Source organism: Xenopus laevis, chromosome 6S (genome assembly GCF_017654675.1).
Source record: "Xenopus laevis strain J_2021 chromosome 6S, Xenopus_laevis_v10.1, whole genome shotgun sequence".
Classification (NCBI taxonomy): Eukaryota; Metazoa; Chordata; class Amphibia; order Anura; family Pipidae; genus Xenopus; species Xenopus laevis.
The window spans coordinates 55,978,058-55,991,701 of NC_054382.1; the positions used below are offsets into that span (position 1 = coordinate 55,978,058).

At 37.8% G+C, this 13,644-nt stretch overlaps 1 protein-coding gene across 12 annotated transcripts in view; it reads right to left on the reverse strand.

Moving 5' to 3' along the window:
• Positions 1 to 5,134: 5,134 nt before the first annotated feature.
• The window catches only part of msantd3.S (Myb/SANT DNA binding domain containing 3 S homeolog), a 52,607-nt gene continuing 44,097 nt past the window's right edge, over positions 5,135 to 13,644 (reverse strand). For 6 of the 12 annotated variants that reach the window (XM_018241644.2, XM_018241641.2, XM_018241647.2 and 3 more), the window contains one exon: positions 5,135 to 6,928. In XM_018241644.2, coding sequence (XP_018097133.1) covers positions 6,519 to 6,928 — 410 coding nt within the window. In that variant the 3' untranslated portion in view covers positions 5,135 to 6,518. Of the gene's footprint in view, positions 6,929 to 10,111; positions 10,269 to 12,451; positions 12,628 to 13,644 lie in introns of all 12 variants that reach the window. The other 6 variants (XR_001933700.2, XR_001933698.2, XR_001933699.2 and 3 more) reach the window with 6 other exon arrangements.

A 13,644-nucleotide genomic window follows, 5' to 3' on the forward strand; every position in this document is an offset into this window, starting at 1 on the left:
GTTATTGTTGTTTTAGGCTTCTGTTCCAGTATAGATATTTCTTTAATTAAACTATTAATTTGTTTTCCTTTTTCTTTCTTTAGATTACTATTTAGATTAGAAAGCAATCAGCTGACCCCTGAGCACACATTTCTTTGTTTCCCAGATCGTCGCCGGGCTAATATCTGGGCCTGAGTTACCTCTTATAATTTGTTGTAACATGTCCCTAATTTTGTTTTTTGTGTCCTTTCTATGTTTTTTGTGTCCTTTCTCATTCATTTATTAGTGGTAAATCCATCTTGAAAGTTATTGGAAAATGATCCGAAAACAGATTCATAGCAATATTGGCCTCAGTAGCCCAATGTAACCACCCTTGTGAAATAAATAGTCTATCCTTGTATAGACTTGATGTGTTTTAGAGAAGTGGGTATAGTCTTTGACATTAGGATGAAGGACTCTCCACATATCTACCAAACATAATTCTGCCAATTTTTGTTTTATCCTTTAAATTCGATTATAAGATACATGACTTTTCCCATTGGAAGAATCTATTGTTGGATTCAACATCATATTAAGGTCTCCTCCCATTATTACTATGCCCTCCTTAAAAGTGTTTAATTCTACTAAGAACTTATTTATATAGTTCACTTGGGCTTGATTGGGCACATATATATTTGCTATAGTTATCTTTAACGCCCCTATTTTCCCCTTCAATATGACATATCTACCTTCTTTGTCTATTTTACTATCTTGTAACACAAAATGTAAATCTTTATGGATCGTTATTAGCACACCTGTTGCTTTCTTCTGTGGATTTTTACTATAATACATCTGTGTGTAATGTCTATCCCTTATTGTTGGGCTATGACCTTCTTTGAAATGAGTTTCTTGTAACAGTATTATATGCGCCTGGAGCTTTTTACATGTATTTATAATCTGACTTCTTTTAACAGGTTCATTCAGCCCATTTACATTATAACTTAATACTATACACATTTAGTTAGAAGTGTCCTTTTATAGCGTGCTACATTGTAACCTTTGCCTTCTTGTCCTATGTTGTCTACTTTTAAAATTGAGAAACTAACGAGAAAAAGAAACGGCCTAGGGCCGGAAAAAAAAGAGAAAAGAAAAAAAAAAGAAATAGAAACAATATAGAAGGTAAAGTGTAGTAAGAAATTTCACCAACATGGTGATAGTTTGTATGCCGCCGCAGACTGTTCCCCAAGGGCGGCAGGGTGCGCCTAAGCACACAACTGTGGGGTATTGGTTGCCGATATGCTATCTCCTTCTGGAGACAACTGAGTTGTTATACTTTTCTGACCTAAGCCATTTTGGTCTGCTTGGCAGGGCTTACATTTTTAATATTTTACTGTTAAGTTGTTTTACTTTTAATTGTTTTTAATCTTTGCATTTTGATGGGCTTTTCATCGTTTTTTCCCTCGCTCCCCAGCTAGGCCACAAAAAGGTACTTACAATTATATTAACTGTTACATTAAACACATATGATCTATCTTTAACATGGAGAGAGAGACCCCAGCTAGCATATGTACTGAAGCATAATCCCCCAGGTTCTAGGTGTGAAGTAAACAAATGTGTTACCTAATATGTGGTATAATCAACCAAACCACCCCGTGTGATAGAAGCCACGTGTATGTGTTTGTGTCTATAATGTGGTAATCCTACGATTACATTGTTTGTTTAGCCTTGAAATTAGATTTTTAAGTCTTAATAGTGTAATGTTTCCCCGGAGTATAAACCCCAGAATACTTATGTGTTTTTCCCCCAGTAGGTGTGTGTGATTAATTTATATAAAATATATTAATACCTGGGGAGATTTTAGCTACCCACATATTCGCATGCAATCTCTACCTCTTCTCCCCATCTCCTTAAATGATGAATAACTTTTAATTAAACCTACATCATGATAGAGATGATACGTTTGCTCCTATTTGCATTCTGCAATTAATTTTTTTTTTTTTTTTTACATGCCCATATGAGCCAAACCTCATCCTATCATATACATATTGTGCATGTATTCCTTCACGCCTGCATAGAGTCTCTGAGCAGTTTTTCAGCCCTTGTTAAACAAGTTAAAAACAGTTCAGCTCTCACAGTCTCACAATGTCAAATATAGTTACCCATCCAGAAGGGTATTAGCCTCCTTTTATTGTCCTCTGCTTGGAGTATCGGATTATTCTTTATGATCTCTTGGTCTTGGGGTGCTCGTTATCTTTTTTGATGTTACCTTCTGTTGCCACCCACCCTGCTGTACAGTCCCCCAATCTATTGGGCATGGTTCTTCTGTCGTCCATCCTGGAAGATCTAGATCAGGCAGTTGCATCTTTGTTAAGAAGTTCTTCGTATCATTCGGGAAACGGATCGTTGCTTGTTGCCCTTCTCTATTAGCACTTAAAGAGAATGGGAATCCCCATCTATATTGTATATCTTTTTCCTTCATGGCTTCTGTCAGAGGTTTCAATAATCTGCGTTTATTTAGAGTACTCCATGTGATGTCTTGGAATAATTTCAAAGATGAGTCCTCAAAGGTTATAGTTCCTCTTTCTCTGGCCTTCTGTATTATTTCTTCCTTTATTGGGAAGCTTTTTATACAGCATACAATGTCCCTTGTTGCATTTAAGGGTGCTGATTTTGATTTCTGGACTCTATGCGCCCTCTCAATATCCATTTCCATCACCGATTCTCCATCCAAGATACTGTCAAACAGTCTAATAAGACAGCTTTTATATTCTCCCCTTTATCGTGTTCTTTCATCCCTCTAACTCTTATGTTGTTTCTCCTCCCTCTATTATCTTGGTCTTCCACCTGTCTTTGCATTTCAGCCAACATTGTGTTATGGGATATAATCGTCTTATGTATGGCTTTTTGGTTAACAATTATCTTATTTTGGCATAATTCCACCTTCTCCGTTCTGCTTGCCAACAACTCAAACTCTTTTTTAAGATCTTTAAAATCCTCCTTTATTGTAGACGTTACTTCCTGCAGCATGAGCCTTATTTCGGCTTTGGACAGCAGCTTAGTAATATATGATGCAATATCAGCTGATCCCTCCCCTTCGCTTTCTTGCTCTGAGGATTCCTGATGTGTATCAGCTGTATCGTCCATTTGGCCTTTAGCCGACGACTTTTTACTTTGTGACTGATCTGCTTTTCCTTTCATAAACAGTGGGGCTACTTCCGTTTGACCATATAGTTGCTTTTTCTCTTTGGCCTTCTCTTTCTCCCCTTTGACCTTTTGTAATTTGCCCATCCTCCTTTCCTTTCACTGCTTACTCAGCAGTGTAAATAGTGGCCGTTATTTCTAACCACCTTATGCTTCAAGGCTTGATGCAAAAATGTCTTTCAGGGTTTAATCCTCCCTCCTCCTTACCCCTTTAATCTTTGGGTAATGGCTGATTAACAGTAGCTTTGTTTTTTACAAAGGCTTACAGGTTGTGGTTGGGGCCTTGGGGTAATTATACATATATTACTTTGTTTATTTAGCGGTGCATACAGGGTTCTTGATGCTTTCTCTGGAAAATGCAGAGGTCCACGCTGAGGTAAACAAGTGCAGGAGTGGGGCCAGCCTTTATTATTTTGGCCTCTTCGGGACTATTTCCCCCCCCAGCTTTTGCTTCAGCTGAGCGGCAAACTCCCTCCCTGTAGCGGCTCTTCCCTGCGCCACACCTCTCCCTGCTTACCCCCTGCAGCCACTCCTTTCTATTCGGCCGCTCCTGAACTTTGCGCAGCCAGACTGCGGCTGCATTCTCCTGCCGCTCCTCCTCGCTCCCGGATGCGCCTGTGGTATTTTCGGCGATTCGGCTATTCACGGACACCCCCGGACCAGCCACTGCCGGACACCGAGCGCCCGCCGAGTGCCGCACCCCAGACTCCTCCTGCGCTCCAAGCAATCAGAGCCACTAGGCAGCCTTGGACGCGGCTTCACCCGCTTCGATGCTGCTCCCTTGCAAAGCTGCTCCTCCCCGCAGTTCCGATACGTGTCTCAGCGTTAGCTCCTCGGCCACAACCCTCTCTCACCTATGGAATGCACTCATCTCACCCTGGCTAGCTGCATAGGCTCAGGTACATGCAGCCATCTTGGTGACGTGATTCCCCCTCCCGTAGCATATTACTTTAATAAAACAAACAATAATAGTTTCAAGAATCTTTTGTCTAAAGTAAATTTATTTTCATGTACAAATAACAATTGCTATTTTTCATCTGGACAAGAAAAGCCTATACTAAATATAAATTTGAAAATCTGCACCTGTTTTTTTTTTTTTTTTTACAGACTAAATTTAAGTTGTTTCTATGATTGTTTAGGCAACAATTTTTGCTTTTGCTTTTTCCATTGACACAAATGAATTTACCAGTAGGCAACAACTTTTGCTCTTTACATTGACACAAATGAATTTACCAGTTACACCTATTGCACCTCACATTTGCTTTATTTTCAAGTTACTTTTACATCACAGTTGCATTAGAGAAAGGGATAGAAGTCTTCTTAGGACTTCATGTAGCATATTTTCCCAATGCTTAATAAATTTGGAATCCAAGTATAATCAGAAAAGCATACTGACCTGCTTTTTCCTGCAATTAAATCCTTAAATTTACAGTGTTGCAACTGTAACATTAATGTACATCGTAATAAGGGATGCACCGAATCCAGGATTCGGTTCGGGATTTTGCCTTTTTCAGCAGGATTTGGCAGAATCCTTGTGCCTGTCCGAACCCGAATTTGCATATGTAAATTAGGGGCAGGAAGGGAACTTGTGTGACTTTTCGCCAGAAAACAAGGAAGTTAAAAAATGTTTCCCCACTTTTTCCTTTCCCACCTCAGATTTTGTTTGGTATTTGGCCAAATCTTTCACAAAGGATTCGGGGATTCGGCAGAATCCCAAATAGTGGATTCACTGCATCCCTAATTGTAATCAGTTGTAAGACCATCACTCATGTATTATAAGGAAATAAATTGTACCTTTAAAAAAAAAAAAAAAAAAGTAAAAATTAAACAGATATTTAAAAAAAATAAAAAAAAATGCCTTGGAGTTGTGTGACCAGTATAAAGGCACTTGGTGTGCAGCCTTGGTTTTTATAGTTTATAGTAGATTATTTTAATATTTGAAATCCTTATAAGTTACAATATAAACACAGTGAGATAGCATTTTGTAGCAACATTTAATGCAACACTTAAAGTCTTCTCTAGACAGCAATGATGCTTTCAGTCACCCATACTGAATTTGGAGGAAATTTCCCCACCTCAAGCCTGAACGAAACGCAGTATAAAATTAGCAAGAAAAAAATAAGAAACTAAACTTGCTTCAGATGCTCTATGTCTCCCTGCAATATTTGCAAGGCTTAAGGCCTCAATCCCCACCCCCCCGGGCTGAATCTCCTTTAAGAGCAGTGATTTACCATGCAATCCTCTTCCTTAACAAAAAAAAAAAATATAAGGAAAATACCATGATTTGATTATCTCACCCTTTCCTAATTTCTTTATTGTGGGAAGAGCATGTGAGGGCAGCCAATCTTGTAACATTCAGGTTATAAATAAAGTCACTAAAGCAACAAATTAATGCAATCCTATAAAAATAACAGAGAATATGATGCATTAATCATTGAAGCTGAGATTTAATGATAAAATCAATTATATGAACCCATTCAGGAGTTTATTTCCCTTTGAATAAACTGTAAACTAACATGTTAGTTAACTTTTGGGAAAAATCATGAAACATAAAGGTCTATCAAAGTTTAGCTGACCTACCAAATTACTATTCGGCCTGCGAAGCCAGAAAATATAATCTGTGTTTTATTATCAGACTTTTGCACTCCCAACTAATTTTTAATCAGGTATAAATTAACACAATGGTTTACAACCTTTGGCCTCATATTAAAATAAATACCATATTGTACCTTTTATAGACATGTCACATACACTTACCTTTCACCTGAGGATAATTTAAACATTGTTGTAGAAGGACAAGCAGTGTGATTTTACAACAATATTTAAACAACCTTTTGGCTGGTGACTTAGTCTTGCATTTTTTCAGTGGTTCCTCAATTACAAAATCACACAATTTTTAATAGATTAATAAAAGGATAAAGTTTATCCACATATTACCCAACTGATGTACAAAACAAATACATAAAACCCAAAATTTGTACGGATATACATAAAAAATAATAATCAAAAGTGAACAATGTCAGTGTTAAGAAAACAAAACTCAAAAAGGTTACAGTTTGTGAGTGAACAGCTTATTTTAACATAAGCAGCACTGTCATAGAAGAAAGCTGGATGCTTTTTCTTTCTTGAATACTACTAAAAGCCAAATAGCATTTGTTCCCGATACCAGCTCTTACAGTGTCCTAAAACTTTTTTTTACCCCCAGTTTTCTTTACTTGTCAGTTTCTATATTTTCCTACAAAGTAAGCATCACCAGTGTTTGGGCCTACTGAATGTTCACCACATTAGCAAACATTTATAAAAAAAAACTGCTCACAATGATGTTCTAAGAATCAAACACTTTCTTGCGAACAGCAGAGTCAGGGTGAATTGGGAAAAGGCCTGTTAAATGATGCTACTGGCCATTCCTTGGTGATTGTCTGCAATTTTCTCTCCCAATACATTTTCTTTTTATTCAGGATCTCCATCTTTATCCGATGTTCTTCCTCAGCCATCTCGCACTCTCTCTCTATCTGCTGTACCTTTGCCACATGCACTTCATTCACCTGAATCAACTGCAGCTGAAGGACAGACAACTGTTGGTGGTGTTGCTCTTCGTGCATCTTTGTAAAAATGCCATTTTGTGATGGTTTTCTGCCATAGGTCCTGTTAGCATATAATTTGGAGGATTGGAATATGGGTGTAGAATGAAGAGAGCTTTCAGAACTGTGCATGTTGACTATAGAATTTTGATCTTCGTACACATCTCTTTCAGGAACAATAAAGGATTCTCGAAGCAAAAGAAAACAATGTTTACAATAGTGCTACAGTATGTATGCTAAAATGGGTAGTTCAACTTCACATAATCTATTGTATTCAAATAGCACACCATAAATGCATTTTTTCATGAATTTTTTTTTTTGCCATTTATTTGAAATTTTAAAAAATTCCTGTTGTGCCCCCCCCCTTTTCCTGCAACAGCTTATTGCCAACTCCCTAAACCAAACTGTGCAGCTTGCCACCCTTACTTGTGATATTGGCTGATTTAGAAAACATAGAATATAGATACAGGTATGGGACCTGTTATCCAGAATGCTCGGGACCTGGGGTTTTCCAGATAACTGATCTTTCTGTAATTTAGATCTCCATACTTTAAGTCTACTAGAAAATCATGTAAACATTAAATAAACCCAATATGCTGGCTCTGCTTCCAATAAGGGTTAATTATATATTAGCTTGGATCAAGTACAAGGTACGGTTTTATTATTACAGAAAAAAAGGAAATCATTTTTTAAAAATTGGATAAAATGGAGTCTATGGGAGTCAGCCTTTCCATAATTAGGAGTTTTCCAGATAATGGGCTATCAGATAACAGATCCCCAGTTTTACAGGATTTGCTAGTCCAGTGTTGAGAAACAAAGGCAGGTCATCATTCTTTCTGCTTTCTCCTGCATCCCTGTACTTCATGAACTTTAGCCTCTAAATGTAACCACAAAAAAATTTGCAATATACTCTAATGTACGCCTTCTACATTGCTGCTGGTCTTACATTATAGGTGAAAAAAGGTCAAGTTTCCATACTGTACTCCAAGCAGAGCTGCTGGAAGTCTCAAAAAAAATAATTGTGACTTATTTTTAATGCCACTTAGGTAAGAGTTTACCACAGAAAATTCACCCATTTTTGATTCATTCCTATGGGACCCGCTGATAAACACTATTCTAAAAATCCCATAGGAATGAATAGCAAGTAGGTGATTTTTTTCTGTGGTAAACTCTATTTTGATAAATCAGCCCCTTAGTGTGACAGACTGGGGCTGATTTATAAACTTCACACATCGCAGAATGAATATATATGCCCTTCGCATGGTTATATTTATAAAGCTGAATAAGAGTGATCTATTTAATGTGTAACAGAATGGAGATTTTTTTTTTTGCACTGCGAATGTCCTAAAAGGAGAAGGAAAGCCAAAAAACTAAATTACCTTCACTTTGTTCTCCATCAGGCCCCCTCCTGAAACGTCGCAGTAAAAACACTTAAAGCAGTGCTCATTCTGTGCACAAGCGGTTTGAAGTTTCACCCGTTATCTAAGTTTAGCGCCGCCATTTTCAAATTTGCGCTTCTCCTCAGGCCTACTCTCCGTCGTCAATGTGCATATGTGACCCCCGGTGATGTCATTCGTGCATTAACACTGCAGGTAAGGAGCCACACCAGCTTGAAGATCGCTTTAAGTGTTACAAAAAGTAACGTTTTTTAATAACTACATTTTGAGGCAACATGCAATGATTTTCATTGCATTTAGATGCTTTTATTCAGCATAATTCGATATATATATATATCTATATATATATATTTTCCTTTGTGCCTTAGTACAGACCTCAGTCAGACAGACCCGATCCGTGGCTGCCTTTTTTAATGCTCCCCTCCTCAGCTCCTGCGCTTGCTCACTGACAGACTGTAAATTAAAATGAGAGCGAGCACAGGAGCTTCAAAGCGTCCCCTGGTTTCCTGGTTTGATTTATGAGGCAGGGGCAGAGAGGTCAGCTATGATGCGCCGGCTAGGTCAAGTAACCGCATCATCATTGCTGCTCAAGGAAGCTAAAAAAGTCTACTACGCATGCGCAGGGCACGGATGGAAGCTATTGCGCATGCGTGTGCCCTAATTCTACGGATTTCTTACAGAAGCAAAGGTAGTCTTTTTCATACATGTCTATACTTTTCTAAAAATCGATTGGAGCAAAAAGATTGAGGGAAAAAGTAATAGGGGAATGCTTGCTGGTAACTATATATACCATACATTAGCAACACTTAGAGCTAAAGTATTTTTTTGGCTTTCCTTCTCCTTTAAGAGCTTTTTAAACATGGCAATAATTGCAAATTGCGATACGCAAAACAGTTTCGCAAATTGCACATTTAAATTACTGTCAACACTATTTTCGCATTCAGCAGCCTCACACAACGGCCAACCTCATGCAAACACCCATCTCATTTGCGAACCATTTGCAAAAATTTGCTTGTAATGCAAATTCTCAAAAAAATGGAAAGACGGGCACAGCAGAAGTTTTAGTATCCAGGAAAAAACATTGGCAATACTACCATTTACGAATAAATATGCACTGTGCAAACTTTATAAATAGCTACCACTGACTCTGGAGAGGGCAATTGAGTCATGGTTTTATTACATTGCATGGTCTTCTAAATGATGAGTGTGATCCCACAACTAAAACGGCAATCCAGGGATCTAAACCTCAAAGGGGTTGTTCACCTTCCAAACACTTTTTTCAGTTCAGTTGTTTTCAGATTGTTCACCCTAAACAGACTTTTTTTCAACTGCTTTCCATTCTTTAATGTTTTCTCAAAATTTAAGTGTAATGTTCCTTTCTCTGGTGTTTCATTCTGGTAGTTCAGATGCTCCTCGGTCACCATATCTTATGTATCAGCCTGTACCACTGATTCAGATGTATCAGTTCAGATGCTCCTGGGTCACTGAACTGCCAGATCTATAAAGCTTTTAGGTGTTGGATGGCTTTCTAGCAAGCGAGGGAATACAGAGTTATGGAGGATAGCTCATAGTACAACTTGATCAAGAGACTAGTCCGATTTTGGAGTCAGGAAGGAATTTTTTCCCCCTCTGAGGCATATTGGAGGGGCTTCAAATGGGGTTTTTTGCCATTCTCTGGATCAACGAGCAGTAGGACTGTACGGTATCTTCCTGAACCACAAACTCCTGCTGGTTTCTAAAAAAACAGTTCCACTTTAAACACTGAAGAGGAAACAAATAGAATAGCTTTTTTAATGACTTCCTGCCTCCTTTTTCCCTTCTCATACTAGCAACCCATGCAGGATGTTTTTGAAGAGGACACAAAACTATATAAAGAAACAATATTAGAGTAGCCATCTTTGGGCAAGATATAATTTAAAATGAAAAAAGCAAGGTTATACATATGAGGGATTTAAATGTGCTTCTTAATTATACCCATCAATACGTGATGCAGAAGAATCATGGAATACATTTAGGCAGGCTTCACCTAAGATATCAAAAAGAAAGCAATCAGCGATGACGTGGTCTGTGATTATAAGTCCAAACAGGTGATTAAATTGCTTGCAGCTCCCTTCCTTTCACCCCTCAGCAACTATGAGGAAGCGCATAAAAATAATATAGTTTAGTATGTTCAACTAATTATAACACCATAAAGTTTAAGTGATTATGAATGTTACACTAAGGGGCAGATTTATCAAGGGTCGATGTGAAAATTCAAATAAAAAAAAAAAAACCGAATTTCGAACTATTTTTTGTGTATTTCGACTAGGGAATAGTCCAAATTTGGTTCGAAATTGAAAAAATTAGAATATCGAAATTTATCATGTACGGTCTCTTTCAAAATTCGACTTCGACCATTCGCCATCTAAATCCGGCCAAATTGCTGTTTTAGCCTATGGGGACCCCCTAGAACCTATTTGGAACCAATTGGTGGACTTTGAAAAATCAAAGTTTTGTTTTAGAAAAAACTTTGAATCGAATTCGATTCGTACGATTTGAATTCGTCGAAATGGTTTCGGTTTGTCTTTTTTTTATTCGAATTTCAAAGTTTTTTTATTCGAAATTTGACCCTTGATAAATCTGCCCCTAAATGTTTAACCTTCCAAATGAAGTATACTGTGTAAAAAGTATATAGATCCTCTGCCAATCATATGGTAAGCATGCCTACTAACCAGACAAACAAAGTAGTATGTCTAATAATAATGCTCAAAGTAGGAATGCAGTGGCTTTACAACGGACACAAAGTTCTCATTCGGTATAATACATAGAAGAGAAAATTTGCTAATAGCGTGATACAGTTTTAATAAAAATAAAATAAAATCCTTTGCTAAATGCAGGCTACTCACAAGCTTCTGTAGTATAACAAAGCATGTAATCATTCAAGCTGGCAACACATTCCAGATTTATAATTTATAGAGACCATGAGGGTGTAAAGTATTACGTTTAAATATCCAATAAGTCTCACGCTGCCTCAATTTGGTAAACCGTTCACCACCTTTCAGGCTAGAGGGTATTTGTTCAAGATCTAAAGCTTAACCCTGTGGGATCACAACCATGGGTCTCCTTAAAATGCTGGGGTATGCTATGATTTATTTTTGCAGCCCTGATGTTCTGCAGATGCTCGGCTATCCTTATATCCACTTTTCTGATAGCCTTCCCATATATAATTAAAACATTAACTTTAGGTAAACCATTCAGCTTAAAGCTTCTTGGTGCAACAAACCGACAAGTGGTACATTTCTTACGGCCGCATTTATATGTCCCCTTTAGACCAAATGAACTTACCACTTTATTGTTACCCCCCCCCCCCATATTTTGGATGGTGCCCACATACTCTTAAGACTTTTTGATTTTTACAAAACCAACAAGTGGTTTCTGTTTAATATGTTCACTCAACACCGGATCTGCAAATACAACATGCCATTGTTTCCAAACAATATTCTTAATATTACAGGAAGCTTCGTTATATTTTGTGTAAAAACTACATCTTTCTTGCCCTTGTTTGGGGTAAATTTCCTAACAAGCAAGTCCCCCTTACTTCTTGCACAAGCAAATGCCTTGGCTTCTCTGACCCAAAAAAACCTGTCCCTAATCAATGAATAAAGTGAGGTCCAAATAATTAATAACTTGTGGATCTACTTCTACTGTAAACTGAAGGTGACAATCATTATGGTTAATATGTGTGACAAATATGCTAATTGATTCCCTATGACCATCCCAAATAAAAAGGTCATTGATGTATCTGGTATAGAGCACAATATATAATAATAATAATTATAATAATGCAAAAATTGTTGGAGGACATTCGAGTATGTATTATCAGTGCCAATCTTTCTTCTTACAGCCTCGATCCCTCTATTATGTGGGATACATGTTTATAACAATGTTACATCAAATGTGACCCAAAAGAATGAATCTTTCCAGACTATATCCTCTACCTAATTTAATAGATCTGTTGTATTTCTCTATCTCCACACAATACCCTGTAAATAAAAGTCAACATATTCAGAAATGTAGTTATGGGGTTTAGTGCGCTGCTTGCTGGTACGTTACTTCCTAGGTTCCTAGATGGAAAAATGAGCTGTATAGTGTATTAAACTTTTTTCAGGGATGAAGAATAATACCAGATCTACCCACGAGATTAACTCTTGATTGTGTACTTATCGCACATAGGGTTGAGAAAACGCAGGTAATTCCTTAAGCCTGAAAGTAAAAGCTTCAATAGTGAGGTATCGCTGGAACTTTGATTAAGGCCTTGCGGGCTGTTAAACTTACCAAGCTGTGTAGAGGAAGATTGCCTTAAATCGGATCGTTCATTGTTCTCCAGGTTATTTGAGCGTTGTTTGCCGGTTCCGGCGGCGTCTCTGATTCTCCGCGTGGTCCGTGTAATCGGCTGATTTTTCATCTGGGTTCTCTCTCTGTAATTTGCGCAGCGGTCCGATCTGAGGTCACTAGGGATCGAGTATTCAGCAAGACCCAGTGTTTGTTTAAACAATAATGAAAATATTTTTCATTTTCTTAGCTTACAAGCCCAATGCGTTTCGTATTATACATACTTCATCAGGGGCATTCATACTTTCATCACCTTTTATCCAGAGTTCATTGGTTCTCAATTAATTAACATAATTGATATTATTCTTTTCCTTGTTATTCAATTACAATCCTAATGGTAGTTAAAAAAAGGTTCCTTCAACAGTGTAGGTAAAAATTAATTTCATATGAAATTAATTTTTACCTACACTGTTTAACTGATGAAGTTATGTTGAACCAATCTGTCATGCTAACTTCCCCTTTAACCCGCATTAATTGGCTCCTCTTAATAGTAATTTGGCGTATAAATTTTTGTAGGTCAATATACAATTCAAATCTGTTTGGACCACAGCTAGGAGTAAATTTCAGACCTTTGTTTAGAAATTACATTTCATCCGCTGTAAGAACATTACTGGAGTGATTAAAAATGGCTATATCATTTACCTTTGTAAGTGTAAGGAATGCTCGTTTGGCGCTCCTTACTCCTTTGGTGTCTTCAGCAAGATGGCGGTGTCCAGGGGAGCCACGTGCCGCTCTGACGCTGAAGCGTCAAAACGTGCAGCATCAACGCACGTCGTCATGTTTTTGGAGTGAAAATCTGCCTTTAAAAGGACGTCTTCATGTCTGCTGCAGATTCATCAAGGGAGTCGGAGTGCCAGTGAATATTGCCTTGATCATTAAGATATATACCAGAATGTGTGAACATTAATCTGATAAAGAAAGAAGCAAGAAATGTCAACCCTTGCTGGCTCCACGTTTTCAGAGATCTTTTCTCCCCTGCATGCCTGCTCCATCTCCTTCAACCTCCGCTGAAGAACCCATGCAAATTTGGGGAGCTCCCCTTTCTGAACAAGAGAAGCTTCAGAGATCCTCTCACCGATTTCTGCTTCTGCTTGCAGCTTCAAGTCACGTCAAAGATGATCATGGCTCAAGCTTTC